The sequence below is a fragment of the Stylophora pistillata genome, chromosome 12 (genome assembly GCF_964205215.1).
Source record: "Stylophora pistillata chromosome 12, jaStyPist1.2, whole genome shotgun sequence".
Taxonomy (NCBI): Eukaryota; Metazoa; Cnidaria; class Anthozoa; order Scleractinia; family Pocilloporidae; genus Stylophora; species Stylophora pistillata.
The window spans coordinates 29275465-29294988 of NC_142530.1; the positions used below are offsets into that span (position 1 = coordinate 29275465).

At 36.4% G+C, this 19524-nt stretch overlaps 1 protein-coding gene and 1 long non-coding RNA gene across 5 annotated transcripts in view; one reads left to right on the forward strand and one right to left on the reverse strand.

The window, feature by feature from the left end:
- The window catches only part of LOC148719545 (uncharacterized), a 22730-nt gene extending 5115 nt beyond the window's left edge, over positions 1-17615 (forward strand). The window contains exons 1-8 of one of the 3 annotated variants that reach the window (XM_088740674.1): positions 12763-13298; positions 13535-13593; positions 13946-14009; positions 14588-14691; positions 15029-15095; positions 15223-15366; positions 17098-17130; positions 17369-17615. In XM_088740674.1, coding sequence (XP_088596800.1) covers positions 15314-15366; positions 17098-17130; positions 17369-17549 — 267 coding nt within the window. In that variant the 5' untranslated portion in view covers positions 12763-13298; positions 13535-13593; positions 13946-14009; ... (1 more) ...; positions 15029-15095; positions 15223-15313 and the 3' untranslated portion in view covers positions 17550-17615. Of the gene's footprint in view, positions 94-1018; positions 1079-11645; positions 11702-11850; positions 11946-12762; positions 13473-13534; positions 13594-13945; positions 14010-14587; positions 14692-15028; positions 15096-15222; positions 15367-17097; positions 17131-17368 lie in introns of those variants that run through there. The other 2 variants (XR_015993867.1, XR_015993866.1) reach the window with 2 other exon arrangements.
- On the reverse strand, positions 8832-11722 carry LOC148719546 (uncharacterized). 2 transcript variants are annotated; one of them, XR_015993871.1, is made up of 4 exons: positions 11397-11722; positions 10530-10577; positions 10168-10226; positions 8832-9811 (listed from the first exon to the last, which is right to left on the reverse strand). It is a non-coding gene; the product is annotated as an uncharacterized LOC148719546 (long non-coding RNA). The 2 variants fall into 2 exon arrangements; XR_015993870.1 differs by lacking the exon at positions 11397-11722 and having other exon boundaries at positions 10530-11364.
- Positions 17616-19524: the final 1909 nt, after the last annotated feature.

The window sequence follows — 19524 nt, forward strand, 5'->3', positions numbered from 1 at the left end:
TCAGTGGTGAAGTGTACAACCTTGCATCTAGGGCTGGAACAGCATTTCTTGCAACTAATCAAGGGATGAGCATAAAATTTCGAGAATATTTTGGTAAGAAGACAATATTTGCTTTCAAACAGTGAAATTTTATGTGACAAGTACACCATAATTATTCACTTTGAGCGAGGTTAAGAATATGGAATCGAGTGTACTGTTTTGCATTTTAAACCAAAGATGGCATCTGCAGCCAATATCCTATTTGTGGATTGTGGCCATATAATAGATGACAGGTTCTTAATCAACCCTTTTCCTCCCCAGTCTTGCCTCTCTCTTGTTTTATGGTGTACATTGTGTATATTTTCTAGTGTTTGATTGCCCTCGCCTTCATTAAGATTTTAATAAAGCAATTACCCTATATGAGTTACTCTTACAAACAGAGCACTGCAGATATTTCATTCACTGATTAAGGTTTGCCATGTTATGGGAGAACTGGAACATAAAACATCCTTTTTGTGGGTGTTGGTGGACCTCATGAAGTGCCCATTAATGGAAGCTAAGAACTATGAAAAATGAACGGCACAATTTGGCACTTTGTTTCAAGGAAGGGAGCATGTCTTCAAGAGCTGCATCAAAGATGATGTTAATAAGTAAGATCAAGATGCAGACACTGCTGTGATCTTAGCAAACAGGATAATGTCTTGATTGAGTCACCTATATAACAATCTTGCCATCTACCTTAGAGCCTGAGACAAGGAATTTCAGTGAGGGGTTGCATCTCATGGGACTACAGTACAAAATCCTATTTGATAGGGACTGGTTTTGATACCAAGAATAATTTATTTTCAAGTACTCCAGAGTTTTTAAACATTAATGTTGTAGGTGTTGTGACTTTTTCAAAATTAAGGTACATGTATGTAAGTTGAACCACAAAGAAGTGTATGGGCCATTTAATAGAATCCTCATGTGAAACTTACATGTAGCTGCCATTCATATCTTGTTTACATATTAAGTCTTTTGTTTACTTTCTGTTTTATAGGTGCAAATCATCAGCAATTTACTATTGCTCATGTGCAAGACCTTTTCAACAAGAAATACAGTAAGTATTTAAAAAACTGCAGAAGTTATCATTAAACAACTACGTTTTGTATGTAACTAGTGGTTTGAGTTACAAATGGAATGTACTAAAGGAATGTAAATTTTAGTTTAATGCATGTATGAGTTATTTCAGAAATAGAATTTTTCTGGTTTAGTTAAGAAACAATTAATTACAGTGATGTTTTAAATAATGATCAAGTACTGGGAAAGAACATTATCTGCACTGCCCATGGCCCTCTTTACTTTTAGTGTTGTGCAAATTTGGATTCTGGGGAGCCATTTTGTTTACCAGGGGCCATTTGCTCTGTTATTTTAGTTACACTTAGTCAACAAGGATTGTGTACTGTGTAAAAAGGGCTCAATTAAGGACCAAAACAGCTACAGTAATTACTTCCTTGAAGACATAGCTTTTGCTAGAATGTTATGAATAATTTGTTGTTTTTCTACTGACGCCAACTCAAAACCAAAATTCAATACTAACTTTTTACTTAGATATGCAAACATTTGTAAGTAGCGAGCAGAATTGTCATGAGTGAAAGTTGTCTAAAGTTCCATCATCTGCCTTAGTTGAGCTCTGAAGGAAGTCTTAGGGTAATAATTTACCGTAAGTAAATTTAAGGTATTTTTTGCAGTCACAAATTTGATTAATTAAAATTAATTAAATTAATTTGCTGAACATTTCACTGATAAATTAACTTTAAAAACCCTCCATCTGGTTCGAAATCAGGCCAGATTGCTGTATCAAAGTTAGGTCAATTTAATTCCATAGAGGTATAACCAAAATGCGACTGTTCATTCAGATCATGCCGCATTAGACCAATCAATGGAAATGAAATCATTGATCAATTTAGCTACATTACAATAAAATGTTAAATAGTATAATCTAAGTGAAGAGAATGACCCAATATTGATTCTAGAACCTAAGTGATAATAATTAGCCTAAGAGAATACACTCTTGATTGAAATGCCAAGACCAACAGTATTATGCTGGAGCCAGAAAGTATTTTTGTTAATGAAAGTCATGTAACCCTTTAAGCATACTTTTGAATGTTAACTCTATAGTTCATTTTCGAGGAATTGCTTTTTCCTTTGCTGTTATTTGCTTTTCCTTTAAATGCCTTAAAGGTTACATTGATTTTAATGTTTTGTCATGTGTAAATTTTAAGACGTCTAAATATAACATCAGAAATAGTGAGGTTACACTGGGGAAAGGCCTTTTTGGAACTGATGTTTTTAAGTTTTCTTTTTTTAATCATATTGTAGACCTGTGGAATTCTCTTCCACTACACATTAGAATGATTGAATCTTTCTCATCATTTAAGAACAGTATTAATGAATTTTATCAAAACAAATTTACTGGAAATAAGGATAGATTTTTATAATTAATTAATAATTATTGTCATGTTAATTATGCTATTTGAGCTACTATATTGTACGTAAAAAATTTTTTCCCTTCATTGAGGCAGTTTATTCTTATGAGGAATCTTTGAATTCTGTATAAACTGACCTAATTATTTAGATCTTGTAAATTTTTTATTTTTTTTAATAATCATTAATTTATCTTTAATTTGTATATTATGTTAAGACCTGTATAATTGAAATTGAGTATATTAAAAAATTAAATTAAATTGTTACTGCGAACGTGTCACGTATAGGATTAAAACAACACATTTATCTTTAATGCTCTCCACTGAACAAGTTTCATCTCAGTATATTAAGTGTACTTCACCAGGACCCAACTTATATGGTTTCTATTCTTATGAAATGTACCCATAGTAAAGTCGCTTTGAATTTGGTGATTCGTTGCAAATTATTTCACAACTATAAAATATTGTCGGTTAATTAATACAAATCACCTTTGAGGGAAAATTTCCTTGGTTTCTTCTTATTATTTCTTTACTGATAGTTAATATCTGCTTTTTTTGAAAAAAAGTTGAATTGTACTGTATGGAATTAATTATATTCAATGTGCGAGCAGTCGTGCATTCGGAGAAAAGAGAAAGGCAAATCACTGATGGACACTAATAGCTTTGACCTTAGTTTGAGCTGAACAATCAACTCTGATTTTACAGTTACGAAGCTAACTACACTTGCTAGGGAGATTATTTATAGTAGCATTAAATATTTTTCTCTTTTTTGGATAGATTGTAAAGATTGTGTGATAACTGTCAATCATACAGTTGTTCATGACTTTTTTGATGAGGTATTTTACGTTGCACCGATTTTGAGCTTGTCGCTTGTTTTCAAAGATGGAACACTTGGCAGGTCTGAATGGGACCTCCTTTTAAAATTCAGCTGTGAAATTTTGGATGCCACGCTCAGAAATCGTATGGCGACAGCCATCATCCAACGTGTATGGTTAATAACTGCAATGTATTATGTCATAAATACGCCAGTCTGATACTGAGTCGTCGTTGCAAACACAGGACATAACTTTAGATATAGGGTGGGTGAAGAGCCAAGAAAATGACTAATAAAACAGGGTTGAGTGGGCCACCGGCTACTCCCAAATTTCATATATTTAGAAAATATAAACAGAAAAATGAGGTTGATTTCGCGAGGTTCCAGTGATTACCTGTACACCCCACACTAACAGGCCGGTTAATGACCCCAATTTTCCGAAAATTAGAAAATAGCTGAAAACGGGGTCGTTCTCGCGAAGTTTCCAGTGATTACCTATACCCCCCACCAAAACACCAGTGAATGACCACAATTTTCAGACATCTAGAAAATAACGAAAAACAGGGTGGAGTTCAGAAGTTTCCAGTCATTATCCATACACTCCGCACTAACACACCGGTTAAGGACCCCAACTTCAGATATCTAGATACTAGGAACAAAAAATGGGGTCGATTTTGGGAGTTGCCAGTGATTACCCATACACCCCCCACCAACACTCTGGCTTAGTGACCCAATTTTCAGATATATAGAAAATAGCAACAAAAGACGGGGTCGATTTCGCGAGTTTCCTGAGTGATAAGCTATACACTCCGATTTAATGCTCCGGACCGAATTTTCAGATATTTCAGTTGAAAATAACAACATAAAACAGGGTCGATTTCGGGAGTTTCCAGTGATTACTCATACACCTCGCACTAAAACACCGGTTAATGACCTCCATTTTCAAATATCAAGAAAATAGCAACAAAAAACGGGGTTGATTTCAGGAGTTTCCAGTCATTATCCATACACTCCACACTAACACACCGGTTAAGTACCCCAACTTCAGATATCTAGAAACTAACAACAAAAAACGGGGTCGATTTCGGGAGTTGCCAGTGATTACCCATACACCCCGCACTAACAAACTGGTTTGGTGACCCCAATTTTCAGATATCTAGAAAATAGCGACAAAAAACGGGGTCGATTTTGCGAGTTTCCTGTGTGATAACCTATACATTCTGCTTTAATGCTCCAGGCCCAATTTTCAGATATTTCGGTAGAAAATAACAACAGAAAACAGGATCGATTCGGGAGTTTCCGATGATTACCCATACACCTCGCACTAAAACACCGGTTAATGACCTCAATTTTCAGATATCTAGAAAATAACAACAGAAAACGGGGTCGATTTCGGGAGTTGCTAGTGATTACACATACACCCTGCACTAATACACTGGTTAATGACCCCAATTTTCAGATATTTACAAAATAACAACATAAAACGGGGTCGATTTCGCGGCACCTCGCCCTATCACACCGGGTAATGAGTTTGCAATGCTTAATTTTCACGTGGAGACTTCTGTTACTTACAGTTTGTATAGATTTGAAATAACAACAGAGAACGGGGTTTATCTCTCGCGTTTCTGGTCACTAGCGATACACCCCACATAACTGACATTGCTTAATAACCCCGAATTTTCAGATATGACAAAATTATGACTTTGCTAGTTTTCAGCGCTTATCTCAACAGAGAGTCTGAATGGGGGGGAGGAGGGTCCACTTGTCGGTTAATATTCAGTCACTTAGTCGGTAGTATTTTTCACCCTTTGTCGCTAGTCGGTTAAGCAGCACGACGGGTTGACAGGTCCAGTTTGTAACTTCTTGGATAATGTGGAATAAAATGTGCAAAAAGGGCCTGTTTTAAGTACTCCATTTTCAAATAATTGGAAAATGATTGGAAGTGATAACCTGTATACCCTGCGTTAGGAGATTGTTTAACACCGATTTTTAAATCTTTGGAAAACTATCGTCTGGGACTCGATTTTGTTTGTTCAACTACAGAAACTGGGTCATTAGGCCACTTGGGTAGAAAGGGACTACCCGCAGGTCAAAAAGAACGTTGTCCTAGCTTCTTGAACCATTTTAGACAGAAGGGTCACTTATCGGTATCTACCGTATTTATTCGCCTATAAGCCGATCTCGGCTATAAGCCGAGACCCTAAACTTCTTCATGTCAGCAGCTTTGCATTGAAATAAAAAATAAACAAAAAACATTCGGCTATAAGCCGAGACCTAATAATTGCAAAGTACTCCACGCGTGTCGTTAACTGAGATGAATTAACATAAACCGAAAACAAAAGGAGCTTCCCCCTCGGGAAACATGTAACCAAAAAGTAGGTTATTTACTCAGTTGTTATTGGTCGTTTAATTGAAAGTAACAACAAATCACAGATAAGTTGAATTTAATGTGTAAATAAATAGAACCATGCGTGACATAACAAAACATTCACCTGAGTTCAGAATCCTGTCTCAAACAATCGCTCTCTTTCAAAGTTATCGTAATCGATCATCATGCCGAAAGTTCGTCGTTCTTCATACAACTTAGCGTTCAAACTAAAAGTCGTTGCTGAAGCAGAGGCCGTCGAGAACAACTCCGACATCGCTAGAGATTACGGAATCAGTGAATCGATGGTGCGTCGCTGGCGAAAAGATTAAGCGAACCTGTTTTATGGTGAGCTTAAAATGTCAGCAAAGCGAAAGACGATGGGCTGCCTTTGGCCAAAGTATCCTGAATTGGATCAAACACTACTGGACTGGTTTTCAGAGCAGGGGAGTCAAGGTAGGTCTTTCGCTTCTTTAAAACAATGAAAAGCTTCGATCAACTGATATCTGTCAGATCGTGTTGCAATGTTTACAGAAACCGTGGGAATGACCGCTTCTGATTGGCCAGTTTTTCATGTCGTCAAAACAAGTCAAACAATTGATCTCTGTTATCTTATACAGGAATTGCCGTAAGCGGATTAATTCTACGGCTAAAGGCAAAGGAGTTGAGCAGTGATCCAGACTTCAAAGCCTCACTGGGTTGCTACCAGAGATGGAAAAAGCGCCATTCCATCAGCCTTCGCACTAGGACAACCCTGGCCCAGCGACTCCCACAAGATCTGGAAGAAAAGATCATCCAGTTCCATCAGTTCGTGATCGCACTTTGGCAGCGGTATGGCCATTCGCTCTCCAGGCTGTTCAATATGGATGAAACTCCTATGCGATTCGAGCTTCCGTCGAGCAGAACCAACAATGATTTACATGTACCTACCCTTCGTGATCTCGGAAATTTGTGTTTGTTGATAATCGCTCGGCTTACAGTCGAATAAACATTGAATTTCGAATCTTGTTAAGCACCCTTAAATATTTTTTGGCGAAAATACACGGCTACAAGCCGAACCCCCTTCCTTGGCGAGAATTTACCTGTTCTCAGTTTGATTTGTTGGAAAAATCGCTCGGCTTATAGGCGAACAAATACGGTAATCTACTTGGGCTATCCAGGCACGTTCAATATCTTAAAAAGTTTGAGGGTTCTCAGTGTTGATTCTGTAGAGTCCAGGCAGATAGTTTGATGTTTGGAATTACAGCTTTATTGTAATTACAGCTAGTAATACGCTACGGCTGTGAATTTATAAATTAGTATCAAACCGCAAATGGACAAAAGAATGTTACATGCATATTCGCAAATGTATATGCACTACTGATAGTAACTGTTTTTCTTGAATGTATAACATTTTTTGAATTACATTGATTTATTGAAATAGTACAAGGCTGTGATGTACTTTGCAAAATTATCCTCACTAAAAAGTAACTGAAAAATATGCAGGGCTTACTGTAGTTTGCGAAACGAAATGGAATAACTGTAGTTTGCGAAATGAAAAATCTGTAGTATGCGAAATGGAAAATCTGTAGTTTGCGAAATGAAATTCCTCGCCTAGGCTGCGAAAAAGAAAAACAAAAAAGGGACGCTCGACTAAATACCCTCGACTTCGACATAAGACCCTCGACCCATGATGGCTCAACCAAAAGTTAGACTCCCATGACCTGTTAGAAAATGTAACGCAAGGGTCTCCTACCTAGCAAAGGTATGCAAAGGTGATCGCCAGGATAGTCTTCCGCCAGAATTTAATTTTGACAGGGAAATTTCATTTCGCAAACTACAGATTTTCCATTTCGCAAACTACAGATTTTACATTTCGCAAACTACAGACTTTTCATTTCGCAAACTACAGATTTTTCATTTCGCAAACTATAGATTTTCCTTTTCGTTTCGTTTCGTTTCGTTTCGCAAACCAAAGTAAGCCATCTCAAACTTGAAGTTTTGGGGATTTTTTCGCGTTTTGTTCGCACTTTCATCATTAAAATATCCTCAACCGAAGAGCCATTAAACACCATGAATATCCACATAGTTAGAAATGTTGGTGAACTTGTCATACTCCTTCATTCATCTTCAAAAAATATTACAAAAAGGTGTCGATTGTCCAGTTGAAACCTCGCAGAAACGCGTCGCAAACTCAACAAATGGCGTTAAGCTAATGCCACTCGCGCCTGCGCAGGCCAAATGCCTCTCTGTTCACTTTGCCGCTTTTGAGGACCAACGCTTCGGACCGCACTTCTGGTTGCAGTTCATCTCACGTTGCAGGAATACTGGGTAAGTCAACTGCTGACTCATATTATAACATCGTTTGTGCACGAGTCAAACTTCGATCGATCCAGTTAGTTCCTGCGTTTAAACCGAGCAAATTTCAAGAGCGCGGACGCGGTTGCTTTGTTCAGGTCGCATGAATTTTGAAGATCTATGGCTGTTTCCAACGAGGAATCGGAACAACTTCAGAATACCCGTCCACATCATTTACATATGTCGGGAGGCTTTGAAAAATGAGGTATAACACAGTAGACGCTATTCTTAGTCAATGAGTCAATGAAATGTAATTGATATGGCAGGGTTAACAATACATGCCTGCGTAAGAATTTTAAAATTATGCTCTATAGGTATTATAAATCATTTAAAATAGACTTTTTTCAATGCTTTTTTTAAGCTATTTACATATTCATGATCTACGACAGATGATGGTAGCTTATTCCAACAATCAATAAAAAAAAAAAAAAAAAATGAAACTAGTGGCAGCGCTTGGCCAGGTAGTATTTAATTTTGATTTGATTTCATTTATCTTTGGTTTCATTTTATTTCTATTTTACATTTCATTTACTTTCACTTGCTTTTATTTTAAAAAGAAAAATAAGAAATAAATCGAAATTTAAAAAAAAATAACAAAAATAATTCCTATAAATTTGAATATGTTTAATGGCAGTTCTCGGCCACTATACACGTCTGCAACACTTATGTCTTTGTTTGTCTGAGGCATTAAATGATTGAGAATTTTTTTCTTTTGGCGTTGAAAGGCCCATCCTAGTGAGTAGTTAAGATCTCAAAAACTGATTTATAGCAATCAATTTCTTTGAGATAGAGCCATTTAGATATTGGTATGTAAAATGGCTTATTCTGTTAATAAAAACCCTCAAAAACAATTGCGTCACACACCCTGGACGTGGCCACTACTGCCAATCTAGATTTGGATTCTTATAGAACTATGTATAAGCTTTCATGAAAAGTAAGTTTGGCTCTCATATTTTGAATTTAAAAATCTGTCAAATTTTCATGTCTCATGTGGAATAGCCCTTTTTAGCTCAAAATTACTTACTCCAAAAACATGCACTCGGCAGTAATATGAAATGAACTTGTGGCTTAAATTCAAAAGGGAACAGCAGATCTGAAAAAGATTGAAGAGCAAAGCAGCAAAAATAAAACAGTTATCTTGGCGACCAGTCTTAAGGAATAACCCGTGTTGGTTCAAGTACTCAGCGTATAAAAGAGATACCTATTTTTATAAGTTGAGGATGTCTAAACATGTTGTTTGAATCAATCCTGGCAAGGTGATTAAACTAGGAAATAAAGAGGTACAATCTTCTTGCTACCCACCAAACAACCTATTCATGTTTCTGAAAAGACGTATTAAAAAAAGACCTTTAAAAAACAGCTTCTCCAATAATCATCGGTTGTTCCACAGAAACTGCAATCATGGCCTTCCTATGGCTTAGATTTTCAACAGATAGTGATATAAATAAATGTGGGTATTACACTGTAGACCTCCTTTTATTGCATGTACTAAACGTTTTATTCTAGACTAAAGATTTCAAAATTAACAAGTACAGTATGAACACCTCATTTACTGAAACACACAATGTACTGACCTTATTTGACTGAATAGTGACATTTTGTGACTCAATCAATGAATCAATACTTTATTTACCCACATAGCGTCAAGGAGCTCGTAGAGCTTGTTCAAAATACATAGGTGCCTCTAAGATTAAGAATCTAAAAAACCTAATACATACTGTCAAGACCTAATAGATTAGAAATTGAAATTGGACTTTAATTGATTTTAATAAACATTGTCAGTCCAGTGACAGAATCCTTTATCACCGATGAAAAAGCGACAATATAGTGTAATGTCAGCTCCCATTCAGCCTGTGTTACAAAATAAAGAATTCTATAGCTGAGAGGGAAAAAGGGACTCACTGAAACAAAATCAAGGTACACTTGATAAACAGAAACATAAACAACATGCAGTATGATGCACGATCCTCGCAGTATTGAAGAAAATCATAAAGATGCAGATTGTATGTTGACTTGTAAATTTGTGTTGCAACATCCAAGGTCTCTTAATCTCTAAAGCTACAACTAATAGCTCCGCTGATCTTCTACAGGTAGAGAGACATTGTGCTTTCAATGCTAAAGAGGTGCAGCCCCAATGATTCCAAGGATCTCTTTAAATGATTTTTTTCAATACACAGCACAATAGTTTTTATCAGTTAGTCACTGACCTGATCAAGCAGCAGGCTAAAATCCACCTCAGTGACTGGAGGTAGTGCTGGATACACACCTGACAGAATTTTAAAATCGTTAGAAATAGGCTAACCTTTTGACGTCTGGAATGATCACCGTGAACAGTGAACACTCAGTGGGGAGTTGAGAGAGACAGTTACAGATTTGCATATAATTATGAAGAATTCTTGTAATCCCTAAGTGTTCAGATAAGGTTTTGTAAAGTTGATAAAGTCCTCTATTGCTTTTATAAAATATTTGTCAAAAATAACTCAACAAAGATAGGGTAACATGACAACTATGTTTACATATTCTCACTACAACCCTTATCATTCATGAAAATAACAACATCTGATCTCACCTGAATTCAACTGTGCTACATCAATAAGAATTGAACTTGTCGGTGAAACTGAAGAGAAAAATAACAAGAAAGATCTAAAGAAATATTTCAGCTTTTTTAAAATTATCTTGCTCTTGATAACAAATGAGACTGTACATAGTAACAACTAATGCTCTGGGTGCTTTATTCATCATTGTCACTGTGGTTTGTATGAAGCTATCTAATCCATCTGACAGCTGGTCTTCATAACAACTTGCTTTTTATAGGATGTTTTTCCTTCATTGCTACTTTAACTTAATCGATAGTTTTTTTGGTGTGTGTTTTTATTGACCAAGACAAAGCTTAGATGCATAAAAAGACAAAAAAAAAAAAACAAAACAAAAAACAGGCATATAGTTAGCTATCTTCACAAAGCAAGCATGCTAATTAAAAAATTTTTCATCAGTTGTAAAAGGATTTGGTAGCTAAAATAAGAATAAAAAATGACTTGTTTATTTTGAGAGCTAGGAAAGATAGCCTATTAATTGCTTGTAGCACAGGAGGAGAGATCCATAAAAATGCAGAAAAGAAAAAGGCAAAATTATCCAGCTATCTTGACCTAACAACCTTGGTCGCTTAAGTATTTAGTACATGGTAAAAGGTTTTAGCTTAAATAATCAAGGATGACTTGTTTATTATGAGAACTGGAAAGAAATTCAATGCTTAAATTGCTTTAAATCCATGCAGCATTAACTTCCTATAATAAGGTAACACTTGAAGGGTAGAAGTGAGTTTGTGTTTTTTACAAAAAGAGGTTTCTTTTCTTTTCCATTCAAGATGACACTAATAAAAATGTTAGATGTAAAATGTTTGATGAAATATCAGAATTAATACAAAATGTAAACATACCTTCTCTTTGCTTTTTCAAGGCACTCTGCAGTAAGCACAGTGATCACATTGCGGAGAATAAAATGGCTATCCAATCTTGCGCTCTTCTGCTGTATACAACAGGTTCTTGTCAAGCAATACATTTTTAGAAAATCCTTATTAAGGTGTTTTACCTTATGTTATTAGTGTTAATTACCTCTGGTTAGCCTCATTTATTTTTACTGAAACAACAGACTTCAAAATGTAACATCACTTTAATTTTATTTTCAGGTTTTGTATAATAGTGGAAATACAGTTCAGCAACATACACTCTCTGAAGCATTCAGGTATGGGCCTCAGTAATGAAATGAATTGGGTTTTTTTTAATACTTTCCTTATTATAATTAATGTCTGTAAGTTCTAAGTTAATTAAACAGCACAAGTTCATTTATTGATCACTGTACTTTATTTTTTGACATCTTTATGTCTCCATCAGCCAATTCCTGAATGAAATTAGACTATGATGAGCTCACGGCCTTAGATCAGCTGTCAGCATGTGGTCTCAAGAACTTCATGTTTGATGTAGCCAAGGTTAGTGAGGTGGGAAGGGGAAGGGGATTGGTGAGCTAATCTGGACTGCACACTTGCAAATGGTTTTTATGTGCAGTATCTGACTGGGCAGATACTAAATTGTAGCATTCTCTGGAGGTTTTTTTTTTTTGGTGAGCTAATCTGGACTGCACACTTGCAAATGGTTTTTATGTGCAGTATCTGACTGGGCAGATACTAAATTGTAGCATTCTCTGGAGGTTTTTTTTTTGGTGAGCTAATCTGGACTGCACACTTGCAAATGGTTTTTATGTGCAGTATCTGACTGGGCAGATACTAAATTGTAGCATTCTCTGGAGGTTTTTTTTTTTTGGTGAGCTAATCTGGACTGCACACTTGCAAATGGTTTTTATGTGCAGTATCTGACTGGGCAGATACTAAATTGTAGCATTCTCTGGAGGTTTTTTTTTTTTGGTGTGCTAATCTGGACTGCACACTTGCAAATGGTTTTTATGTGCAGTATCTGACTGGGCAGATACTAACTTGTAGCATTCTCTGGAGGTTTTTTTTTTTGGTGAGCTAATCTGGACTGCACACTTGCAAATGGTTTTTATGTGCAGTATCTGACTGGGCAGATACTAAATTGTAGCATTCTCTGGAGGTTTTTTTTTTTTGGTGAGCTAATCTGGACTGCACACTTGCAAATGGTTTTTATGTGCAGTATCTGACTGGGCAGATACTAACTTGTAGCATTCTCTGGAGGTTTTTTTTTTTAAAGACCAGCTATAAAAAACACTAGGTGCAGGCAAAGGTAAACATTTATTTTTGAACAAGACTATGGTGTTCTACTGCTTTGTTGGATTAAAATAGACTGTGCTTCAAACACCAGAAGCCTGCAAAAGTGCAGCTACTTCTGGAGAACATTTCACTTACTTCAAAGCCTATGGAGACACTTGAGACTTGTGAAGCCTTCTGAATGAGATCATGGAAAGTAACTCAGTAACCCTGAGTTTTGATGATTTACAGTTTACTAGTGGTTTTGGCTGTATTGCGTGATGTTGCAGAATACAAGATAATCTTAGTGGAAAGGCTGCATGAATTGAATCTCAATCAGTTGAATTTCCTTCACAGGCAAGAGGTCTCATGGCTGAAACTCTGGACATGCTTGCACAGAAGGGAAAGTTTCATCTTTCTTGTGAAACTCAGGGCAAGGTGGCATCTAGAGGTTTCACTGATATTATCAGCAGAGGTGCGAATGGCGAGAAAGACATGATTGCAGCACTTTATTGAATAGTTCAATGAAGGGGCATTCACGAGATGATTTTGCACAGTGTTCTGTTGAGTTGACCTGTTCAGAATTCTCTTTTTAGAATTGAAAGAGGTCAAATTTTTTTGGTAAGATGCATGAATTTTTTGATAAAGATTTGTTTATTTTATAATTGTAAAAGCGTTTGACTCTTATTTTTCATACCATCATCACTGACAATGTAATATGTACAAGGTTCATCCTTAAAGTAGCAGATGCCAGCTCAGCAAATAAGAAATAAAGAAAACAAGGTGGCAGTTGAAGTGGGTTCGTTTTTATTTTGTAGTGATTTTTAATTCATACTTACCTTGTATGCGGATAACAGGTGCTTTTATACAGTGTATGGATCCTAAGGATCTCCTAAGTGAGACCTCCAAGGCAGAAGTAAGAATTTGTCATTATTTGTAACGACCAAGCTTAATCAGAAATTTAAACTGTATTAACTGTCAGTGTCAAGAAGGAATAACAACTAAAGCCAATAAATAAAAAGCTTTGAAGGTGTTTTCAAGGAACTTTCAGATAGGATTAATGATAAATATGACTACTGAACAGACTATGATTTACACTATATATCTATATATACCATGAATCAGTTGTAATGCATACTACTATCAGATGTTAGCAGTTGTGAAATACAGGTATGAATGGTTTAAGATTGTGATGGTGATGGTGGTTATTGTGGTAATTTGATAAGGGTTTACATTCATAAGGATGTTTCACTTTCATTTAATTTCAGGACTGTATCTGGAAGCTCAATCGGCTCAGTGATTTCTCTTGAAAGTACTGCCAGTTTCAGACAGGTCTGCATGAGTTATGTGTTTTTTTTCTTCGACAATATATTATTTCATTTATTGTAATTAACTTATCCACACACATCCAACAGAGAATCATTGAAATCTCCAAAGGATGAAGCTTTTTTTCAGTGATTATAATGGAAGTTTTAGTGGAAGTGAATGAGAGTTGGCAGGGGGGCACGATAAACTGTTGTTAGGAACACTATAAACTAAACTGGAACAAGATAAGGAAGAGTCAAAAGATCCATTTATCTTACTTCCTGCAAACTTTTTAAAATAAATGTTGAATTGTTCCCAGGGGAGCAGGGATGGCGCAGTGGTGAGAGCACTTGCCCCCCACCACTGTGGCCTGGGTTTGATTCCCGGACTTGGCGTCACATATGGGTTGAGTTTGCTGTTGGTTCTCGTCCTTGCTCTGGGGGTTTCCTCTGGGTCCTCCTGTTTACCTCCCTCCGCAAAAACCAACATTCCAAATTCCAATTCGATTGGAACAGTGGACAAGAAGAGCCACCCAGTAGAATGTCCATTGCTAATTTATTATTTATTATTTATTATTTTTTAATTGTTCACTTTCGGTGATATAGGAGGATCATAAGCAACCTTCCCTGCATGATCTGATTGAGCTGTTTTTATGTTGTCTTTTGGTTTTAAATTATCTCAGAGATGATAAGTTGGATGCTGATGCAAGGTGTGTGTCCCATGTTATTTATCTTCTTTATTAAATTTTTTATAATTTTATATATTGAGGGCTGGGGGATGTCAAAAGTAGAAAGCTGCCGGCAGAAATGGTTAATTTACTTCCATGTTTCAGCTTGCATCTCCAGTTCCTTGAGAGAGATGGCATTTTTTCAAAAAAATTATCCTGGATTAGTTAGGAGCCATCTAACCAAGCCCAGTTTCTTCAAATAAGATGTTGCAGATGTCTTTGAAATTAGGGTTAATAAGAATAATTATGCCTGTAAAAGATTTAATAACTAATTAAAAGGATATTGTAATTGATACTTTTCTCTGTTGTCTGTGTCCAGAGTTGCAGCATTTAAGTGCATTACTGGAGGAGACCAAGCTTCTGAAAATGATCTGGGAAGGAAGAGGGTAATTTCAAGTATTAATAAAAGCTCTCAAATTGTGGTTGATAGTGAAGTACATTCTATGGTACTTTAGATGATCTTCCATTCAGACCATGTAATGATATCATTATCACTGTTTCTGTTCATAATAGGAAAGTACAATGGAGTTCCTGTTCAAGCCTGTCATTTGTCCTATGGCCAACAACACACGGCTGTTGTTAGTTCATCGGGAGATGTTTACACATGGGGAAGATCACAAAAAGGAAGGTACAATGTACAGGCCTCAATTTTTTCAGGTAGGAATTTCACTATTGCTTAAATAGTGCTCTTTACTGCGAGGATCGTACATAAATACGTTTCTACAACCGCGGTTCAAATATATGAGTTTCATATATTCATTGAGTTTGATTTATCATCTTACGGGTTTATGGTGAATTAGTTTGGTGACCTGTTCCCAGTTGGCTTGTTAGCTCAATTGGTACAGTGCTGCACTAGTATTGCAGAGGTCAGTGGTTCAAATCCCATGCAGGCCTGAATTTTTTCAGGTGTGATTTTCACTATTGCTTATTAAAATAGTGCTCTTTACTGCGAGGATCATACATAAATACGGTACAATGTGTTGCCAAAAACATCTCTGAAGAATTGAGTGTTATATTTTAGACAAAGAAAGTCTGCCAAATGTTAACTCATCACTGCCTATGTGCTTGTAGTGTCATTATTGAAAAATATTGCTGATCCTATAGCAGCTAGTATGCAGGACACATGTCATATATGTTTATCAACTTTATTGGTCTCATAAGTTATGAATATACAGAAGTAAAAGAAATTAAAAAAAAGGACCAAATAAGATTGCCGAAACAGAAACAAAATCCCATGTGAGGCGCAACCCGAAAACTAAAGAGAAAAAAAATATATATCCGATAAAAAAAACTAATGAACTATATGAACTTTGTAATGGGCCTTTCTGATCACCATAGAGTCTCTGTGGCTCCGTGCTAAAGCATCGGAGCACCGAGTCCCAAGGTCTGAGGTTGGATTTGTCATGGGGACTTAAAAATTTTTCTTTCCCCCACACTTGTGACTTAAGATGAAATGTAACATCTTTCTAAGGTTAGTGTTACGTAGTTGTAAATTCAGATATAGGTGATCACAGGATTGGACTCCCACTTTTTATAGAGAACAAGATAGATTAAACTTATGATTTCCAATTAATAATGGGATGGTACATTATGTAGGATTTTTCTAATATATCAAATGGAACTAAGATTGTTAGGCTGTGGCACAGGTTGATCAGGAATGTAGCTTCTTTGTCTGGTTGGTATTTGCTGGCCAAACCAGGTCACCTCACACAGTGCATTTTTCTATGCTCTAGAATTTACCAGTTCTGCCTTTATTGCACTGATTAATTAGATCTTGTGGAGTATAAACAAACAATTAATCTTTGAAACCTGACAAGTTCAAGTATTGTCTGTAAGATATTTTCAACCTGTTCAAGTAGGTGCTCAAATTCATGCTCCAGGGTTAAAAGTGATGATGTCACAAGGTGTAGAAAGGGTGTGGGTCCCCATGGGCGCATATGGGTGCACTGGATGTCAATAGGTTAATTAACATGTTGCTAGCTCTCAAGAAGATCAAGATAAGAGGTTTAGCTTATTCACCTCAGCAAGAGAGTTGAAATTTCAAAGTGAGTAGTATGCAGTGGGGCTGAACATTCCTAGCAGACTTATATACATACATACATACTTTATTTTTCATGTAGGTCAGTACAAGAAGGCAGCTAAAAAGCTGATGTGGACTTACAAATTTAAATATATCTACAACAATTTAAATATTAATGTTATCAAACTTAAGAATTATTTACAATGAGTAAGAAAAAAAAAAATGAAGAACTGCTTTCATTTTAAGCAGGAACCATTAACCATGATCTCTATTCTGAGTACAATGTGATACAGTTTGATTCATTGATGTGAGGGCAGCTGGCAAGAAGTATGCGTCAGTGATTAATTTGATTATTTTCCCTCACATAGGTGTATTCTTGGGCATCATCAAAGTATGGACAGGTAAGAAATACAACTTTATCAATGCAAATATTATCAGCATCCTTGCAAGATGTTCGTTTTGATTTTAACCCTTTAACTTAACCCCAAAGTCTGACTGTCAATTCTCCCCTCTAACTGCTACACATTTCCTTGTAAATTAGTTACAAGAATTTTACGTTAGATCAAGATAGCAATCTCTACATAAGTTTAAGTATCTCACTACCTGTTTACTGAGTAATAATTTATATGGATATTATAGGGACTTGAAGGATAAAAAGGCAGAGCCCTACCTGAATGCCATTTCTAAGGTAGTCGTTTTCAACTTTGATCACAACATCTTTGAATCAGATAATGCATTTAGAAATAATTTCCTGATTCACATGATAATTTTTTTTAACAATGTTGTGTTACGTATGATGTACGATCCTCGCAGTAGATAGCGGTATTTATGCAATAGCGAAAATCAGACCTGAAAAAAATCAGGCCTGTACGGGACTCGAACCACTGACCTCTGCGATACTAGTGCAGCGCTCTACCAATTCAGCTAACAAGCCAACTGGGAGCAAGCCAATAAGTTGGCTGGTAATAAACCTGTGAAAGTGATAAATGAGATAGAATAAATATATGAAGTTCATATATTTTGAACTGTGGTGTTAGATATGTATGATGCACGATCCTGGCAGTAGATAGCGTTATTTATGCAATAGCGCAAATTTTTTTCAGGTCTGATTTTCGCTATTGCATAAATAGCGCTATCTACTGCGAGGATCGTGCATCAGACGTATCTAATACCGCAGTTCAAAATATATGAACTTCATATATTTATTCTATCTCATTTATCACTTTCACGGGTTTATTACGAACCAACTTATCGGCCTGCTCCCAGTTGGCTTGTTAGCTCAATTGGTAGAGCGCTGCACTAGTATCGCAGAGATCAGTGGTTCGAGTCCCGTACAGGCCTGATTTTTTTCAGGTCTGATTTTCGCTATTGCATAAATAGCGCTATCTACTGCAAGGATCGTGCATCATACGTATCTAATACTGCAGTTCAAAATATATGAACTTCATATATTTATTCTATCTCAATGTTGTGTTATTTTGAGGAAAGTTTGGCCAAGGAGACACAAAGCAACAGACAAGGCCTGTCTACATTACCGAGCTATCGGACAACAAATGTATAGCAGTTATGTGTGGACATTATCACTCCATGGCTCTGTGAGCAGATCACCGGGTGTGGTCGTGGGGATGGGGAGTCCATGGACAGTTAGGAGTGGGTAGCATTAAAGATGCACTCCTCCCAACACATGTGCAAGCACTTGATCAGTATCAAGTGACCAAACTAGCTGCTGGGTATTCACACAGTGCAGTACTTACAGCTTAGGTTGGCTTTGGTTTGTTACAAAGTCAATTCAATCTGCACCTGAATACCATAAATCCTATAATAAGCCTTCCCGGGGGAGGGGGGAGCTTATTTATTCCACGGACTTTGGGGGGGGGGGTGGCTTAGATGGAGGCTTATTAATTTAAAGTGGAAAAACTTAATTAAAGAGGAAAAACTTCATAAGTATCACTTCTTTTTGAACAAAATGAAACACAGAGTGCTAGTAATATTCTTCAGCACAGAAACTGATGGCCATGGTTTACCATGTTTCCCACCTAGTGGGTTTTGTGCCCTGACCAAATATTATATTTTGACCTAAGTTTTACTAAGCTGGGTTATGAGACAAAAGACTGTTGCTATGAAAGAACTTGTTAAGGCCCACATCAAGGAAGAGCCATACACTTGAATAAGCCATTTTTGTTACATTAAAAATTCAAACTTGGTTCAGAGGCTAGGGGGGAAAAGAAACAAAAGATATCACATAGAGGTTGGACAATGAATGATTAATTGCTTTTGGTTGATTCGTCCTAGCCTGAGAGTCATGTTAGAATTTTAATATATGAACAGTGGCCTCACCTATTTATTACTGGAAATGGAAGAGGCAATGTTTTCCAACCCTGTTTAAATCATTTCTTTTTTCAAGGACAAATCCTCACATTTGGAGGAGGTATGAAAATACAGTCAAGCAGTTCACAGAAATTTCCTTTAATTTGTAATGTTGTTTCAAATTGGTTTGTATTGTGGTCATTTTGGAAACGTACAGGCTGCAAGGCATTTTTTAGAAATTTGAACTTTGGAGATTAACAGGGGAAGGGCAATCGGGCAAAACCCTGTGTTGAATTTTAAGCAGTGTTATAATTCGATACTCTCCCAGTGATAAGCTAGTATTATTGGATCTCAGATTTAATTTATGGTTTAGGCTGAATATAAAATACAAATCCATGTAGTTGGACACTTTTTGTCTCTACATACATTGTGCTCTCCAGAACTACCTGGCTCATGTTAATCCCTTAATGATGTTTAGGTTAGTTGTC